The following is a 13,956-nucleotide window of genomic DNA, read 5'->3' as shown; positions in this document are numbered from 1 at the left end:
AACTTTCGTAATGTTTTGTTGTGGCGTCTAGGGTTATTAGAAACGCGTAGAAATAAATACAGATAAAAAAATTAGTATAACAATTTCTTTTCTATTTGAACATTTACTTGCAATCTTTGAGCTATCTAATATTTGTCATTTGCTTTGTAAGCAAAATCATATAAAATATTTCACATAAAACAGACTAACTTAGGAGAAAGTCAAGTGGTGATGTAAGTAACTTTATCACTGAAGCATTGTACTCTTTTCCCCAAAATAGTACATCCATAAGACTGGTGAAAATGCATCTTGCTTTTAAATCCTTTTATTTATATTTGATCCAACAAATATAAATATTTGGACAAACCCATTAAAACCTTGGCCAACATTCAAGTCATGATGGATGAGATTTCAACCTTTCAAACAGGGTGCTGGTGTAAAATGCTAATATTGGCCATAGACAAAGGAAAAGAAGAGGAGGAGGGTGTGTTATGAGGCAATGAGAGCGTAGGAAAGACAGAAGTCTGGGGGTTAAAGTTGGCAGTATAAATATATTGTGGTAGATATATTGTTTATGCAGGAGACCAGATGGAAGGAAAGCAAGGCCAGGAGTATTGGAGGTGGATTCAAGCTGCTCTACCATGGTGTAGATAGAAAGAGGAGTGGAGTAGGGGTAAGGAAGAGTATGTGAACAGTGTTGTGGAGGTGAAAAGTGTCAGGCAGGAACATGAGTCCGAAGCTGGAAATCGAATGGTCGATGTTGAATGTTGTCAGTGCGCATGCAACACAGGCTGGATGTCAATTAGAAAAGAAAGACAAATTCTGGGGTAAGTTGAGTAAGTTAGATGAAGCAATAATGTCACCGGGGGGGGCATTATTGTGATTGGTGCAAAATTCTATGGACATGTAGACAAAGGGAACAGAGTTATTTAGTGGGTAAGGTGTTAGAGAAATGCAGAGGGACGGATAATAGTACATTCTGCGAAAAGGATGAAAATGTCTGTACTAAACATGTACTTTAAGAAGAGGGAAGAACACAGGGTGACATAAGAGATGAGGAAGGTGCACACAGAGGGTCCACATCTTATGCAAAATGTGCAATCTGAAAGATATAGGAGACTGAAAGGTGGTGTCAGAGGAGAATGTCGCTAAACAGCATCAGATGGTTGTCTGTAGGATGCCTTTGTACATTAAGAAGAGGAAGCGAGTGAAGGCAGAGGCAAGGAGTAAGTGAAAGAAGTTGAAGAAAGAAGAATGTTGCACAGAGTTCAGGAAGAAGTTGAGGCATGCTCTGGGTGGAAGGAAAGAGTTACCTGATGACTGGGAAAGTACAGCTTTAGTGCTGACACTGGTGTTTGGTGTATCCTCTGGACACAACCGGGTAAAGCAGACCTGGTGGTGAAATGATGAAGTACAAGAAACTATTGAAATGAAGAGGTTAGTAAAGAAGGAGTGACATATTTAGGAGATGAAAAAAATAGACAGGAAGGCTAGGAATACAGCAACGAGAGAGGTGGCAAAGAAAAAGGATTGTAGTGTGTTGTAAGTGACGCTAGAAATTAAGGAAGGAGAAAAGGACTTTTGCTGATTGGCTAAACAGAGAAATTGAAATGGAAAGTATATGCTGCAGGTTAGAGTGGTTAACCATAGAAATGAAAATGTGCTAACAATAGAAGAGAGTGTGTTAAGATGATGGAAGGAGCACTTTGAGGTGCTGATAATGCCAGAAAATGAGGACGATAGGAAAACAGATGGAGAAAAGTTAGTGAATCACAAAGAGTGGAGGATTAATAAGGAGGAAGTGAGGGCAGCAATGAAGAGGATGAAGAGTGCAAACCCAGTTTATCCAGATGACACACCTGTGAAGGCATAGAGATGTCTAGGAGAGACGTGTTCCAGGAGGTTGTGCTAAACAGTCTTTTGGTTCAAACTGTTTAATGTAATGTTGTAGAGTGACAGGAAACCTGAGGAATGGAGAAGAATCAAAATACTTTATTAAGCTGAGGGGAAATTATTTGGTCACTGTCACTCCAAGACAGTAAGAACAGTAACTTACTAAACTGAATTAAATAATACAAAATATTATAAAGTTACAAATCTAACAAAAAAGTATTCAAGTCTGTCACTCATGCCACACTACAAAAAAGTCTTACAGTGATGCACTGTGTCTTCAAGCAGTATTATCTTCAAGTAGAGTTTTGAACTGCTATGCAACATTAATAAATTACTATTATCATTATTATTGTTGTTATTGCAAAATGCTGTCAACTGATATCAATTGTTTTCATAATCGTGTACTATTACTTAGATGACTTGGTGCTGTTGTTTAGGATATTTTGTTATTATATTCTTATTATATATTTGTATAAACATATGTATTTTACTCATTAAATTAGTGCATTTTCACTTATGTTCTTTTGATTTGATTTTTTTTATAAATCAATAAATAAAAGTATTTACATTCAGTGTAAAAACACAAATTATAGTAAACTAAAGAACATGAGTCTTTAAGTATTCGCGTTGCACATAAGGAGTCTTTACGGGGTTGACTTTGGCAAGTTTACATAGACTTAAGGGACTTCTTCCAATAACAAATGAGAAAACGAAAAGTTGCCTTTCACTTCCTTTTCAGTGTGTGTCACGTATCCTCGGAGGTTTGGCCCTCGCAGGTACCCGTGCAGTAAGCCCGTACGTGGCAGTCTGAGAGCAGCACAGAGTAGCCGAGCTTGTTGCGGCTCCTCTCCTGCAACAGTCCACTCACACAAACTGGATATACAGTAGCGAGGAAATTTTTTATACCGTCAGATTTATTTTTACGCTTTCCACACAACCACTGAAACATGTTTACCTTGTCGGAGCTAGTTGTCTTGCTGGCCGTCCTGTCGGCCACTGCTTCTGGTTACTTCGTTAGCATAGACGCCCATGCCGAGGAGTGCTTCTACGAGCGGGTCAACTCCGGCACCAAGATGGGCCTCATGTTTGAAGTGGCCGAAGGAGGCTTCCTGGACATCGACGTCGAGGTGAGATGTTTCATTCGGATAGCAAAAGAGTCACCTAACGCGAGGCAGGATGTACTTGTAAATCATAAAATGCAATGCAACACAAGGCCTGTGCTAATGCTAGCTATTAGCCGGTACCGTTTGGTAAAACTAGTTGGGTGCAAAGCAGGTGTAAAGGATTTAACATACAGTTTAATGGAAAACGTTAGAATTTACATCTTACAGAGTTGCTTTTTTTAGTTTCCCGCTAAGAGCTGCTCCATAATGATGATTAAATTACCCATTATGATATCGGAAGTGCAGCATTAGCATTGTTTCTAAGTTGCTAATTATGTAGCTAATACGATTATTGATTATTGAATAGTTAATGCGCTGTAGACGTTGTAGGATTTGTTTATTTTCGCTAGTTTTAAGCAGAAAATCTAGCTATTTCTGCAGTCTGACTTAGTTTCTGCCATATGTTTCCTAAAGCACATCATGCCCGTCATGTTATTCTCCAGTCATGCAGCAATGTCAGTTATTCAGAAATTCTTCTATCTCCAGATAACAGGACCTGACGGTAAGCAAATTTACAAAGGGGACAGAGAGTCCAGTGGGAAATACTCGGTGGCAGCGCACATGGATGGAACCTACAAGTTCTGCTTCAGCAACAAGATGTCAACCATGACACCCAAGATTGTCATGTTCACCATTGATATCGGAGAGGCTCCCAAAGGCCAGGATATGGAGACAGAAGGTACACAGTGGGGATTTATGTAGTTTAACCGCAACTCTTTTTATTCCCGTTGCTTTTAAAATGATTGTTCCTTTTATTAATTTCTTATTTTTTGACTTTATTATGTGGATTCACTGTTTCCCTCTTCGTAGGTGGTGACAGCTGGGATGGTAGGGCACAGCAGGCTTTGACTAAACTACTGTTGTGAAATAAATTTTTGAGCTTGTGATGCACTGCAGTCTTCTCTAACCAGAGTTGCTTCTGTAGTAAAAACTAATTAAGCATACATAAGACAGACGTGGTGATGTTTGCGAATGATTTGACTTGTTGCACATGTTGAGAACATGTATGAAGTATAAATGTCTCTGATAATGGGACAGCACTGGCAGATACATGCATCACAGGTGTGAAAAGGATATGCACATCTTGCATGTTTTTGTTGTTGTTTGTTTTTGGGGTTTTCTTTTTCAAATGGGGGTAGCAGGGTTCCTTACCACTGTGTTGTGACTCATCACTGACAAGTCACTTTTCTCTTGTTTCAGCCCACCAAAACAAGCTGGAGGAGATGATCAACGAGCTGGCAGTTGCCATGACAGCCGTGAAGCACGAGCAGGAGTACATGGAGGTCCGTGAGAGGATACACAGAGCAAGTAAGAGCTTTTACATTAAGTCCAATAACCATTGTAATCATAAGTGTAAATAAATCTTTATAATTGTTCTCCTCTTCTTCTCCATCCAGTCAATGACAACACAAACAGCAGAGTGGTCCTGTGGTCATTCTTTGAAGCTCTGGTTCTGGTGGCAATGACACTCGGACAGATTTACTACCTGAAGCGATTTTTCGAAGTGCGGCGAGTGGTGTAGTGCTATTCAAATGATACTCCTCTGTGACCTCCACTGTACTTTTTTGTTTTGTTTTGTTTTTCCCCTCCAACACCAAGACAGTTATTTACACTGTGGAAATGAGAGTGGCAGTTTTGAGTAAAGCCTACATGTGATTGGATCTCAGAGGTTTTGTTCTCTTGTTATCTGTTTGGTTTCTTCTTTATAAATATAATTTATGTTTGGAACGAATGGCCAAAAGATTGTGGGATAAATTTCAGTTTATTAGTTTTTCCTTTTAACAGATCTGTTTAATTACAGTTAGTACAGCTGTTTCCTGTGCAAATGACTGTAAGGCTCAGTGTCCGCAGTCAAATGAAAGACTTAAAATTGCACATGAATGGACAGGTATGTGTGGCGTCAGAGTGGAATGTTGCCTATATTAAGTTTGAAATGGGAACCGTTTTGAAATGATAAAAATGGCACATCTGAAAACATCATTGCATTAGTTTAGTGTCTGAGATAGGAAAAGTTTGATTTCAGGTGTCAAAGCCAAGTCAGACTGGCAGATACTGCCAATGTGTTAATTCTCAAAAACCACAAATTGCACTCCCGATGAACTTGTCTAGCTATCTGAAAAAATGTACATTGCAGCTGGTCTTTAAGGGAAACTATACAGCTTCTAACACTGTCTATTGATTCATAGCGATTTGTGGCACAGGTGGGTGGACATCTTTTCCAGGGGAAATTGTGTGGCTCACTCCCCACATAGTTCAGAAATAGAATTCGACAGGGAAGTCTTTTGTGTTGCCATAAACTAACATTTATGATTTTCAAACTCTTGGATTTTAAAAAGTTTGGCCTGGCTGTAAGATCATAAAAAGCAGAGGCAGGGTTGAATTTTAACTGAAATATTTGGGGTGCCTCTCAAAGTATAGAGGAATACTGAAATCCATGTTACATGTTGATTTGGGTGGGTTGGGTAGGTAGGGGGTTTAAACACTTGACTGCTGTGTTCTTTAGTTGCTTCTATAGTTATTTTTGTTAGGGTTGGGGATTTTAAATTATATGTATAAAATTTGAACTGTTAATTCGCCCGCCCCCCCCCCTCCCCTTGAGCATTGCTTGTGACAGCTGTTTGGATGAGGTCTTTCTTCCAAGTATATACGTCCAAGGCAGTAGATGTTTCCATTTAGCCACACCATGGTACATGCACTAGATATGCTCCAGATTTGTATTTCAAAGAATTTATGGTGAGTTCGGGCAGGAAAGTTGTTCTGTACACAGTCTCTCCTTTTTGTGAGTGCAACGAAATCAGCTAAATGGATCTTTACAAATGTAGAAGTGTGGTCTGTAAAAAAAAATGCCCCAGGTTTCATAATAAAGCCAAAATTCTGTACAATTATTTTTGATGTCTTTATAAATGGGTGTGATGTTTCATTATGATTAGAGAGAAGGGACTTGTCAACAGGTGTAATTGCACCATTACATTAAAATATTCCTTGGAACACAGCTGCTCCTATATTTTTTCAAGATTTTAAGAGGTTTATTATCCCAGAACATAAGGACTAGTGAGGCAACACTGTATCAACTTAACTTAAAATGAGTAATACAAATTAGGCAATCCAATCTAAATTTAGAGGAAAAAATGCATATAAATAATTCACATTAATATCCAATGGGTTTTACATGAGAATTATACTTACGCGTAAGCTCTACATCATAACTTGCACCATAACCAGAGCCTCTTTATAGCAGTATGTCCTAGCCTTCTACATAACTTGATATGCACTTCCTGAGAAATGTAACCACACGTCGGGTGGACACATACCACAAGGACTTGGAATGGCATGGAAGGTTGCAGTGTAGGCATTAAAGGAATTTCCTGTTAGGATGTAAATTTCCTTTACAAGCTTTAAGCTTTAGAGTGCAAGAGAGGGCTGGTATGAATATAAATATAAACTTTAGGAATTACAGTATATAAGAAATTGTCATGTGTAATGTATTATGATGTGTCCCTGATGTGTGGATATATGATTGGTGCTATGATGCTGCACATCCTCCTTTCTGCTTCATTAATGAGCAGGGTGAGAAGATTCCTGCATCTGCTAGCATTGATGTCTTTAGTGAATAGAAGGCTGCTGCCAATGACCTTCTGTGTGGTACTTGGTCAGTGCATTGCCTTTCTGTCTGCACCTGAGCCATGATGAAAATGCTACAATACAGAGGTCAGCCTGCTCAAGTATCCTAGGTAAGTAAAGATAGTTTTCCAGATGACAACGTATTTTATTTGAATCCCCATTTACTTGAAACTGGTGATAACCTCTACAGCAGCTCCTCCAAAGTAGAGGGGCAGGAACTCAGTCCTGTTTATTTTGTCCATGACAATCCACTCAAAGCACTTCATAACTATAGGAGTTATTAGGTGATGGTCATTCAGGCATGAATGCTGCTGAGGTCTTTGGAACAGGACTGATGGTAGCAGATTTAAATTGTGTTATCTTAGCTTGAAAGAATAAGATGTCAGTCTGTGGCTCTGAGAGCACCTCTGCGGCCAGAAAACAGGAGAATCTCTGGCAGAAGAAACTAAAGCAACTGTGTCCAGAGAGGAAGCCAGAAAAGCTTTAGTTTTCTAAAGTGTTTCCACATGAACTGTTTAGAGAAAAAAGTACTTTAACAAAAGTACCAATAATATAATATGAAAACACCTGACTGCTGCCAAGCTGCTGCTGCAGATGTTTAAGATTAAACTCCATTTAAGTACTTTATTGTCCACTAATGGATCCTACTCAGATGTCTGTGGTGGCTGTCCTGTGAGGAACACAACAGCTTTCCCATCAGAAACACTACATATTGATTTTTTTTAAGTATATTTAAAAGCAGATGAATTAAAAAGATTGAGGACTGTGACATAGTTAACTGTATGCATCTACAGGAGGATAAAAATGAATGAAAAATGTATGTAATGTAAAAATGTACATTTGGTGAACCAGGTGATTTTCCAGAGATGTTAAAAGTGCTGGTGGAGTATGCATCTTGCAGCTTTCACTTTGGTACGTTTTTATAGATATCTGTTTTTAGATTTTGTTAGCTCTCGCTTGCCATGGCAAAACACCACTATTGCAGGGTGCCCAGAATCTGTGGCAAAACAATCCTAAATCATAATGACAATTGCATTGTTCAGGAGAACGACCAGCAACTGCAGGAAGGTTTTATTTATCTTGTGTACAGTCACTGGGAACCATGCAGTTTGGAGAGCTTCTGTTCCCACCCGGCGTGTAAACAGCAGCGGACCCGGAAACAGGAGCAGCGTGGAGTGCGACTGTAGCAGACCCACTGTGAACGACTTTAGTTTCGAGCTCTGCTGAATGTTTGGTTTCCAGCATGGATAATACAACAGACGGGACGTGGGACAGATTACCAGTTAAACTCAACGAGAAGATTTTGCAAACGCTCGATGAACTGAAATTCACACACATGACACCTGTACAGGTCAGTGAACACTTTCAGCCCGTGGCTCACACCTCTCCTCAGTAAACACTAAATCTGATCTGTTGGAATTTTCCCTTCTAGTCTGCCTGTATCCCGCTGTTCATGAGTAACAAGGATGTGGCTGCCGAGGCGGTAAGTGCGCCATTTAACCATTAAAAATAAAGATCACTGAATTTTATTATTGCAGATGTTTCAGAGTTATGGTAAACATCCTCCCATCCACCCGCACATCCAGCCAGCCAGCCAGCCAGCCATTCAGTGTCACGGGTGTCTGGATCCTCTCCCAGCTGTCCCAGGGCTGCAGACAGGGCACACACTGGACAGGTCGCCAGTGTGTTCCCGGGCTGACAAACGTGGTGACCATCCATGTGCACAGTATACATTATACCGATTAACCACCACTGCAAGTACTGACATTTGAATTTAACTGGACAGGAAAAATTGTCTTGACAGGGTCATTCCATATAAAATCCACCCAATCTGGAAAAGTGGACCCCCAGACATATCCGCTGGTTGTTGTATTTTCAATGTATGTTATAATAAATCATGCTATTTTACCTTAAGAATGTGAACTTTTTCAAAAACCTCATTTATCATCAATAATTTTAAATATGGGTTTTTGATGCTGCCTGAAAGTAAACGCAGAAATAAGCTTCCGGAATCTCAGAGCTGATGTAACCACCTCAACCTGACACCCCCGTCTGCCGCAAGGTTATCTGCTCAGCACACGTGTAGAGAGTGGTTGTCCTGTGAGTTATCGCAGCAGCCTCTTGTAGCTCACTGAGTGTCATTTGATTGCAGGTGACTGGGAGTGGAAAGACGCTGGCTTTTGTCATTCCTATTATAGAACTCCTCCTGAAGCGGGAAGAGAAGCTAAAGAAGATGCAGGTAAGATTGAAAGCGAAGCAAAGATGGCATTTAACCCCAGTTTAAAAAAAAACAACAATAGGATGACTAGCAGTGTTTGAAGTAATTAAAATGAGCTTTTGTTCTTTTTTGTGATATTGTTATAGAGTTTAATACCTCCTTGATCCTGAACAGCTGAACTCTGAGTTATGATAGTTCTTGATATTTTACAGATAATCTGTGAAATATACAAAGCCTCAACAATATGATTTGGACACTTTGTTAAGCCCCAAATAATGTCTTTTGCAGGTTGGTGCCCTTGTGATCACTCCCACAAGAGAACTGGCTGTACAGATCAGTGAAGTGATGGAGCAGTTTATTGAGAAGTTTCCACAGTTCAAGTAAGTAGAAGATACAGTGTGAAAGGGGTGTTGTATATAATACAAACCCCTTAGTTAATAAGATGAAAAATTCTTAAAGCCTATTTAAATGAAGTGTAATGGTAAAAAAAAAAGTGTGAAAGTGAACATGTTTGGTTGCACTCCATATGTCAGAAAGAGCAAATAGTGGATGGAAATTTGTGATGTGCTCGTATGGTGAAAAAATCTGCCTTTAAGAGTGTGGTTAGAAAAGTCCGAAGTTGGTGAGGGTGGCCTCTGCCTCTACAGCTATCCTTGGATAAAACTGGAAACTATTCTAATGGCCGTTAATTCATTATTGATATATACTGAGGTGTCAGAGGTTGTCAAATGTCGTCATCATCATAATCTAAGAATGAAAGTGTTTTAGATTAATGTCGAAATTATCCCAGTATATAATACTGGCTTTAATAAATACCTGGCATTATATAGCAGACAGGAAAAGACCATGGCGATGTGCCCATTTACATATGTGACACAGTTACTGTGGTACTGTCACAGTTACTGAAAGAAATATAAAACTGATGAATGTGTGCAGACAGAGGATATACAATGTGTAATAGGTAAAGTTGCCACTCTGCTCCTTAAACAAATAGCAGTGCATCACTGATCATGTTATTAATGTGAACCTATGTCACCCACAAAATACAAGTAAAACCCCTTGAAAAACATAATTATTATTTTAACTGAACTGTGACTGAAATAGTAACCGGTTGTATAAACCTCTACTTCATTAATGATCAGAGAAGTCTTTCATGTTTTCCCACTTGGTGTTTTTCAGGCAGATTTTACTTATCGGTGGCAGTAACCCAGCAGAGGATGTGGAGAAGTTCAAGGATAAAGGGTATGCGATGATCTGAGGGCCTTTCCACTAACACACAACTAGCAGAGTTTTTCAGCTGGACTGAAATATATCCATTATAAGCACAATGATCCACAATCTTGTTCTGTTAAGAAGTAAAAATTGGGCTGTGTTAATGAAATTAGTTTTTCTGAATGGCTCTTCATATCAATGGACCCAGGAGTATTATATCAAAAACTCCTGTGCTATCCATCACAGAATCATATTAAAAACATCCAAACCGCTTGAATTTGTGCATCTGTGTCTCAGAGCAAACATTGTGATTGCGACACCGGGACGCCTCGAAGATATGTTCAGGAGAAAGTCTGATGGTCTGGACTTGGCCAGCTCAGTTAAAAGCCTGGATGTGCTGGTTCTAGATGAGGCCGACAGGCTGCTTGACATGGGATTTGAGGCTAGGTATGGAAAAACTCTTAACATTTATTGTTTTCAATGCCAGAAGAAATTATCCTGAGGCCTATAGCACCTCTTCAGAAAGCTACTCAAATGCATATGAAACATGGAGCCCACAAAATGAATAGAATTTCACTTGATGGATAGAATTTCACTTGCCAAAATAGTCAAAAGGACTTTGCTTTTTAATGCTTTAAAGTTGGACATTTTAACATGTGAGTCTATGGGAATTGACTCAGTTTTGAAAAAAGGTCTAGTGACTGTTAGAGGAACTGCAGTTTTTTGTGCGTCACTGCTGGTGAAGTCTAATGTTAAAGCACAGAGCACGACAATAAGAACTATCCAAATACTTTGTGTGTTTGAATTTTGTAGTGCGTTTTAACTCGTTATGGGTAATAGTCTGTATTTGTGTATCCAGTCTAAACACCATCTTAGGTTACCTGCCTAAGCAGAGACGTACAGGCTTGTTTTCAGCCACTCAGACCCAGGAGCTGGAGAAGCTGGTGAGGGCTGGCCTCCGCAACCCCGTACGGATCACCGTCAAAGAGAAAGGCCTGGCCCCTGCTGCCACCGCCCAGAAAACCCCTTCCAGGCTGTCCAACTACTACACTGTGAGACAATTATTTATTCATTAATGTAGAAAAGTGTAGCAATGACACAAAAAAAATCTCATGCTTTTATTTCAGATTTGTAGAGCAGAGGACAAGTTCAACAACCTGGTGGCTTTCCTGAGGCAGCACAAGCATGAGAAGCTTCTGGTCTTCTTTAGGTAAGTTAAAGCGGTACACAAAAAAACTTGGTAGCTTTCAACTTTGCTCGTGTGTTGTGTGAACCACTGGACTGCAAACTCATTGTCATGACAACAGTTTCTTTTATTGGAAAATGTTTTTCTCCGTGACATGTCCGATTAGGTCTGTTATGACACGATTCCTTGTCATCTCGTCTTCAGTACCTGTGCTTGTGTGGAGTATTACGGTCGAGCTCTAGAGACGTTGGTCAAAAAGGTCACCATCCACTGCATCCACGGCAAGATGAAACATAAACGCAACAGTATCTTTGCTGACTTTCGGAAACTAAAAAGGTAAAATTCAGTTTGTGTGTACAGATACAGAAAATATGGCTGTTTTGGGGGGGGGGGGATTTGTACATCATTTTTTTGCTTGTGTGTCATGCAGTGGGATCTTGGTGTGCACGGACGTGATGGCCAGAGGCATCGATATCCCTGATGTTAACTGGGTGCTGCAGTATGATCCTCCCAGCAGTGCCAGGTGAGTCAGTACTAACTACATAACTGGATCTTTTGGTCACTGTATGCACCTCTTGTTTTTGCATTTTATTTATTTATTTGGTCTGACTCAGTGCCTTTGTACATCGATGTGGGCGAACAGCAAGAATCGGTAATTATGGCAATGCTCTCGTCTTCCTGCTTCCAATGGAGGAAACCTATGTTAACTTCCTGTCCATCAATCAGAAGGTGAGTTCAGCAGAAACTGAAAGTGATCAGTAACTTTTCACACCACCTCTCTGCTCTGGTTGCTCCTAACCGAGAGTCTGTGCTAGTTCAGCATACTTGAGACCTCTTTACTTGTATGGTTCACTTACTGGGGTGGCTGTAGCTCAGGTGGCAGAGCAGGTCATCCACTAATCAGAAGGTCGGTGGTTCGATCCCAGGCTGCATCCTGGCTGCATGGCAAATATCCTTGGGCAAGATACTAACCCCGTGTTTGCCTACTGGTGGTGGTCAGAGGGCCCGGTGGCGCCAGTGTCCGGCAGCCTCGCCTCTGTCAGTGCGCCCCAGGGCAGCTGTGGCTACAATGTAGCTGCCATCACCAGTGTGTGAATGTGTGTGTGAATGGGTGAATGACTGAATGTAGTGTGAAGCGCTTTGGGGTCCTTACGGACTAGAAAAGCGCTATACAAATGCAGGCCATTTACCATTTACCATTTACTCAGAACATCAGCAGTCGGGTTAGGTGATCACATGATCATGAGGACTATGGAAGTAAACAACCTCAGTATCACAGCTCCTTCATTGGATTACTGTTGCATATTTGTAATTTGTTCAGTTGTAAAAAGCAATGTGTTTTTTAAATGAAGGTCTTTAACCAACATTTAAGAAAATGTAAGCCCCCTTTCACCTGCATGCTCAGTAGTGTTAAATGATCTGTAGGCAAGTAATGTCCCACACCTTTAAAAATCCAACCCAAGTACAAGGTTTAAGTTTACTAGGATTATATTTATATGAAAGCTCAGAATTATTTTAAAATTGCTTGCAACCAAAAAGGAGAAAAACAGAAATAAATTTGCTGTTGATAATATTTACCACAGGATTTCTAAAAGTACACATTTTTGCATGTTTTGGTTTCTGTCAGCTTGTCCTTCACAATATATTCAACTGTAGTCACGCTTACTTTTTTAAAAAAAATTTCAAGTAATAATTTCCATCAAATTGCAAAGGAAATTCTTGGAAATATTTTCCATTCACAGCTAAATTCTTCAGAAAATTATAAGGTGCACAATATGGAACCTGCAAAATCTCATCTTGTTCATCTACTCCCCAGTGTCCACTCCAGAGGATGTCCCCAATAAAAGACGTGGTGGATGTTCTGCCAAAAGTGAAGGCCATGGCTCTGGAGGACCGGGCCATGTTCGAAAGAGGGATGAAAGCATTTGTCTCATACGTCCAGGCCTACGCCAAACATGAATGTAGCCTCATCTTCAGGACCAAAGGTTAAAAAAAACAAAACAGCAAGCACATGTGTAGAGCATCCTAAATATTATTCAAATACAAATTTGTTGTATCCACAAACAGACAAATGTAATGTGTCACATTTTCGATGTCTAGATCTGGATTTTGGCTGCTTGGCACATGGCTTTGCACTTCTTCGCCTGCCCAGGATGCCTGAACTGAGGGACAAAAAGTTTCCTGATTTCATTGAGACGACAGTGGACACAGACACCATCCGTTACAAAGACAAGAACAGGGAGAAGCAGAGACAGAAAGCACTGGCTGAGCTCAAAGATAAGACTCCCTTTCCTAAAAAGAACTTTATAAAGAATAAGGCCTGGTCTAAACAGAAGGGCAAGAAGGAACGCAGGCAAAAGATGGCAGCCAAGAGAAAGCACAACGAGGTATTTCCGTTCATTCATCATTAATGTTTAATTAAAGACATCTGATGACTACAGTTTTAACTTTTGTGTTTTTGCAGGATTCTGATGTGGATGATGAAGACCTGAAAGAGCTTTTAGATGACACTCGTCTCCTCAAGAAACTAAAGAAAGGCCAAATCAGTGAGGAGGACTTTGAGCAACAGATAACAAGTGGAGCAAAGTCGAAACACAAAACAGAAGAACCGTAACAGTTTGGAAGAAGACAATGGACAATATAACAGCTATTCAGATGTATCCACCGGAGTTGAATTAAATCTC

The 13,956-nt window shown here is 40.1% G+C and overlaps 2 protein-coding genes across 3 annotated transcripts; both read left to right on the top strand.

The window, feature by feature from the left end:
• Window positions 1–2,659: 2,659 nt before the first annotated feature.
• On the top strand, window positions 2,660–5,970 carry tmed2 (transmembrane p24 trafficking protein 2). Of its 2 annotated transcripts, XM_085358533.1 has the most exons (5): window positions 2,660–2,999; window positions 3,522–3,714; window positions 3,846–3,863; window positions 4,236–4,343; window positions 4,433–5,970. In XM_085358533.1, exons 1-5 carry the CDS (start codon window positions 2,820–2,822, stop codon window positions 4,555–4,557), a joined length of 624 nt encoding a protein of 207 aa, XP_085214659.1. In that variant the 5' UTR covers window positions 2,660–2,819; the 3' UTR covers window positions 4,558–5,970. The 2 variants fall into 2 exon arrangements, with proteins under 2 accessions (XP_085214659.1, XP_085214660.1); XM_085358534.1 differs by lacking the exon at window positions 3,846–3,863.
• A 1,845-nt stretch (window positions 5,971–7,815) lies between these two features.
• ddx55 (DEAD (Asp-Glu-Ala-Asp) box polypeptide 55) lies at window positions 7,816–13,954 on the top strand. Its single transcript, XM_085358531.1, has 14 exons — window positions 7,816–8,007; window positions 8,089–8,139; window positions 8,809–8,895; window positions 9,163–9,254; window positions 10,054–10,116; window positions 10,384–10,533; window positions 10,946–11,138; window positions 11,214–11,296; window positions 11,477–11,608; window positions 11,703–11,795; window positions 11,887–12,001; window positions 13,089–13,257; window positions 13,373–13,659; window positions 13,737–13,954. Exons 1-14 carry the CDS (start codon window positions 7,900–7,902, stop codon window positions 13,884–13,886), a joined length of 1,773 nt encoding a protein of 590 aa, XP_085214657.1. The 5' UTR covers window positions 7,816–7,899; the 3' UTR covers window positions 13,887–13,954.
• Window positions 13,955–13,956: the final 2 nt, after the last annotated feature.

This window comes from Diplotaxodon limnothrissa, linkage group LG7 (genome assembly GCF_057381915.1).
Source record: "Diplotaxodon limnothrissa isolate DT_005_m linkage group LG7, D_limnothrissa_male_GT1.1, whole genome shotgun sequence".
NCBI classification, from domain to species: domain Eukaryota; kingdom Metazoa; phylum Chordata; class Actinopteri; order Cichliformes; family Cichlidae; genus Diplotaxodon; species Diplotaxodon limnothrissa.
Note: the sequence above shows the minus strand (reverse complement) of the source record. Positions and strands in the feature narration are given on the sequence as shown.

Coding starts and splice junctions, on each gene's coding strand:
- tmed2 (XM_085358533.1), top strand. CDS start 2,820: ATGTTTACCTTGTCGGAGCTAGTTGTCTTGCTGGCCGTCCTGTCGGCC. Junction 3,000..3,521: donor TCCTGGACATCGACGTCGAG/GTGAGATGTTTC, acceptor TTCTATCTCCAG/ATAACAGGACCTGACGGTAA. Junction 4,344..4,432: donor TGAGAGGATACACAGAGCAA/GTAAGAGCTTTT, acceptor TTCTCCATCCAG/TCAATGACAACACAAACAGC.
- ddx55 (XM_085358531.1), top strand. CDS start 7,900: ATGGATAATACAACAGACGGGACGTGGGACAGATTACCAGTTAAACTC. Junction 8,140..8,808: donor AGGATGTGGCTGCCGAGGCG/GTAAGTGCGCCA, acceptor ATTTGATTGCAG/GTGACTGGGAGTGGAAAGAC. Junction 11,297..11,476: donor AAGCTTCTGGTCTTCTTTAG/GTAAGTTAAAGC, acceptor TCTCGTCTTCAG/TACCTGTGCTTGTGTGGAGT.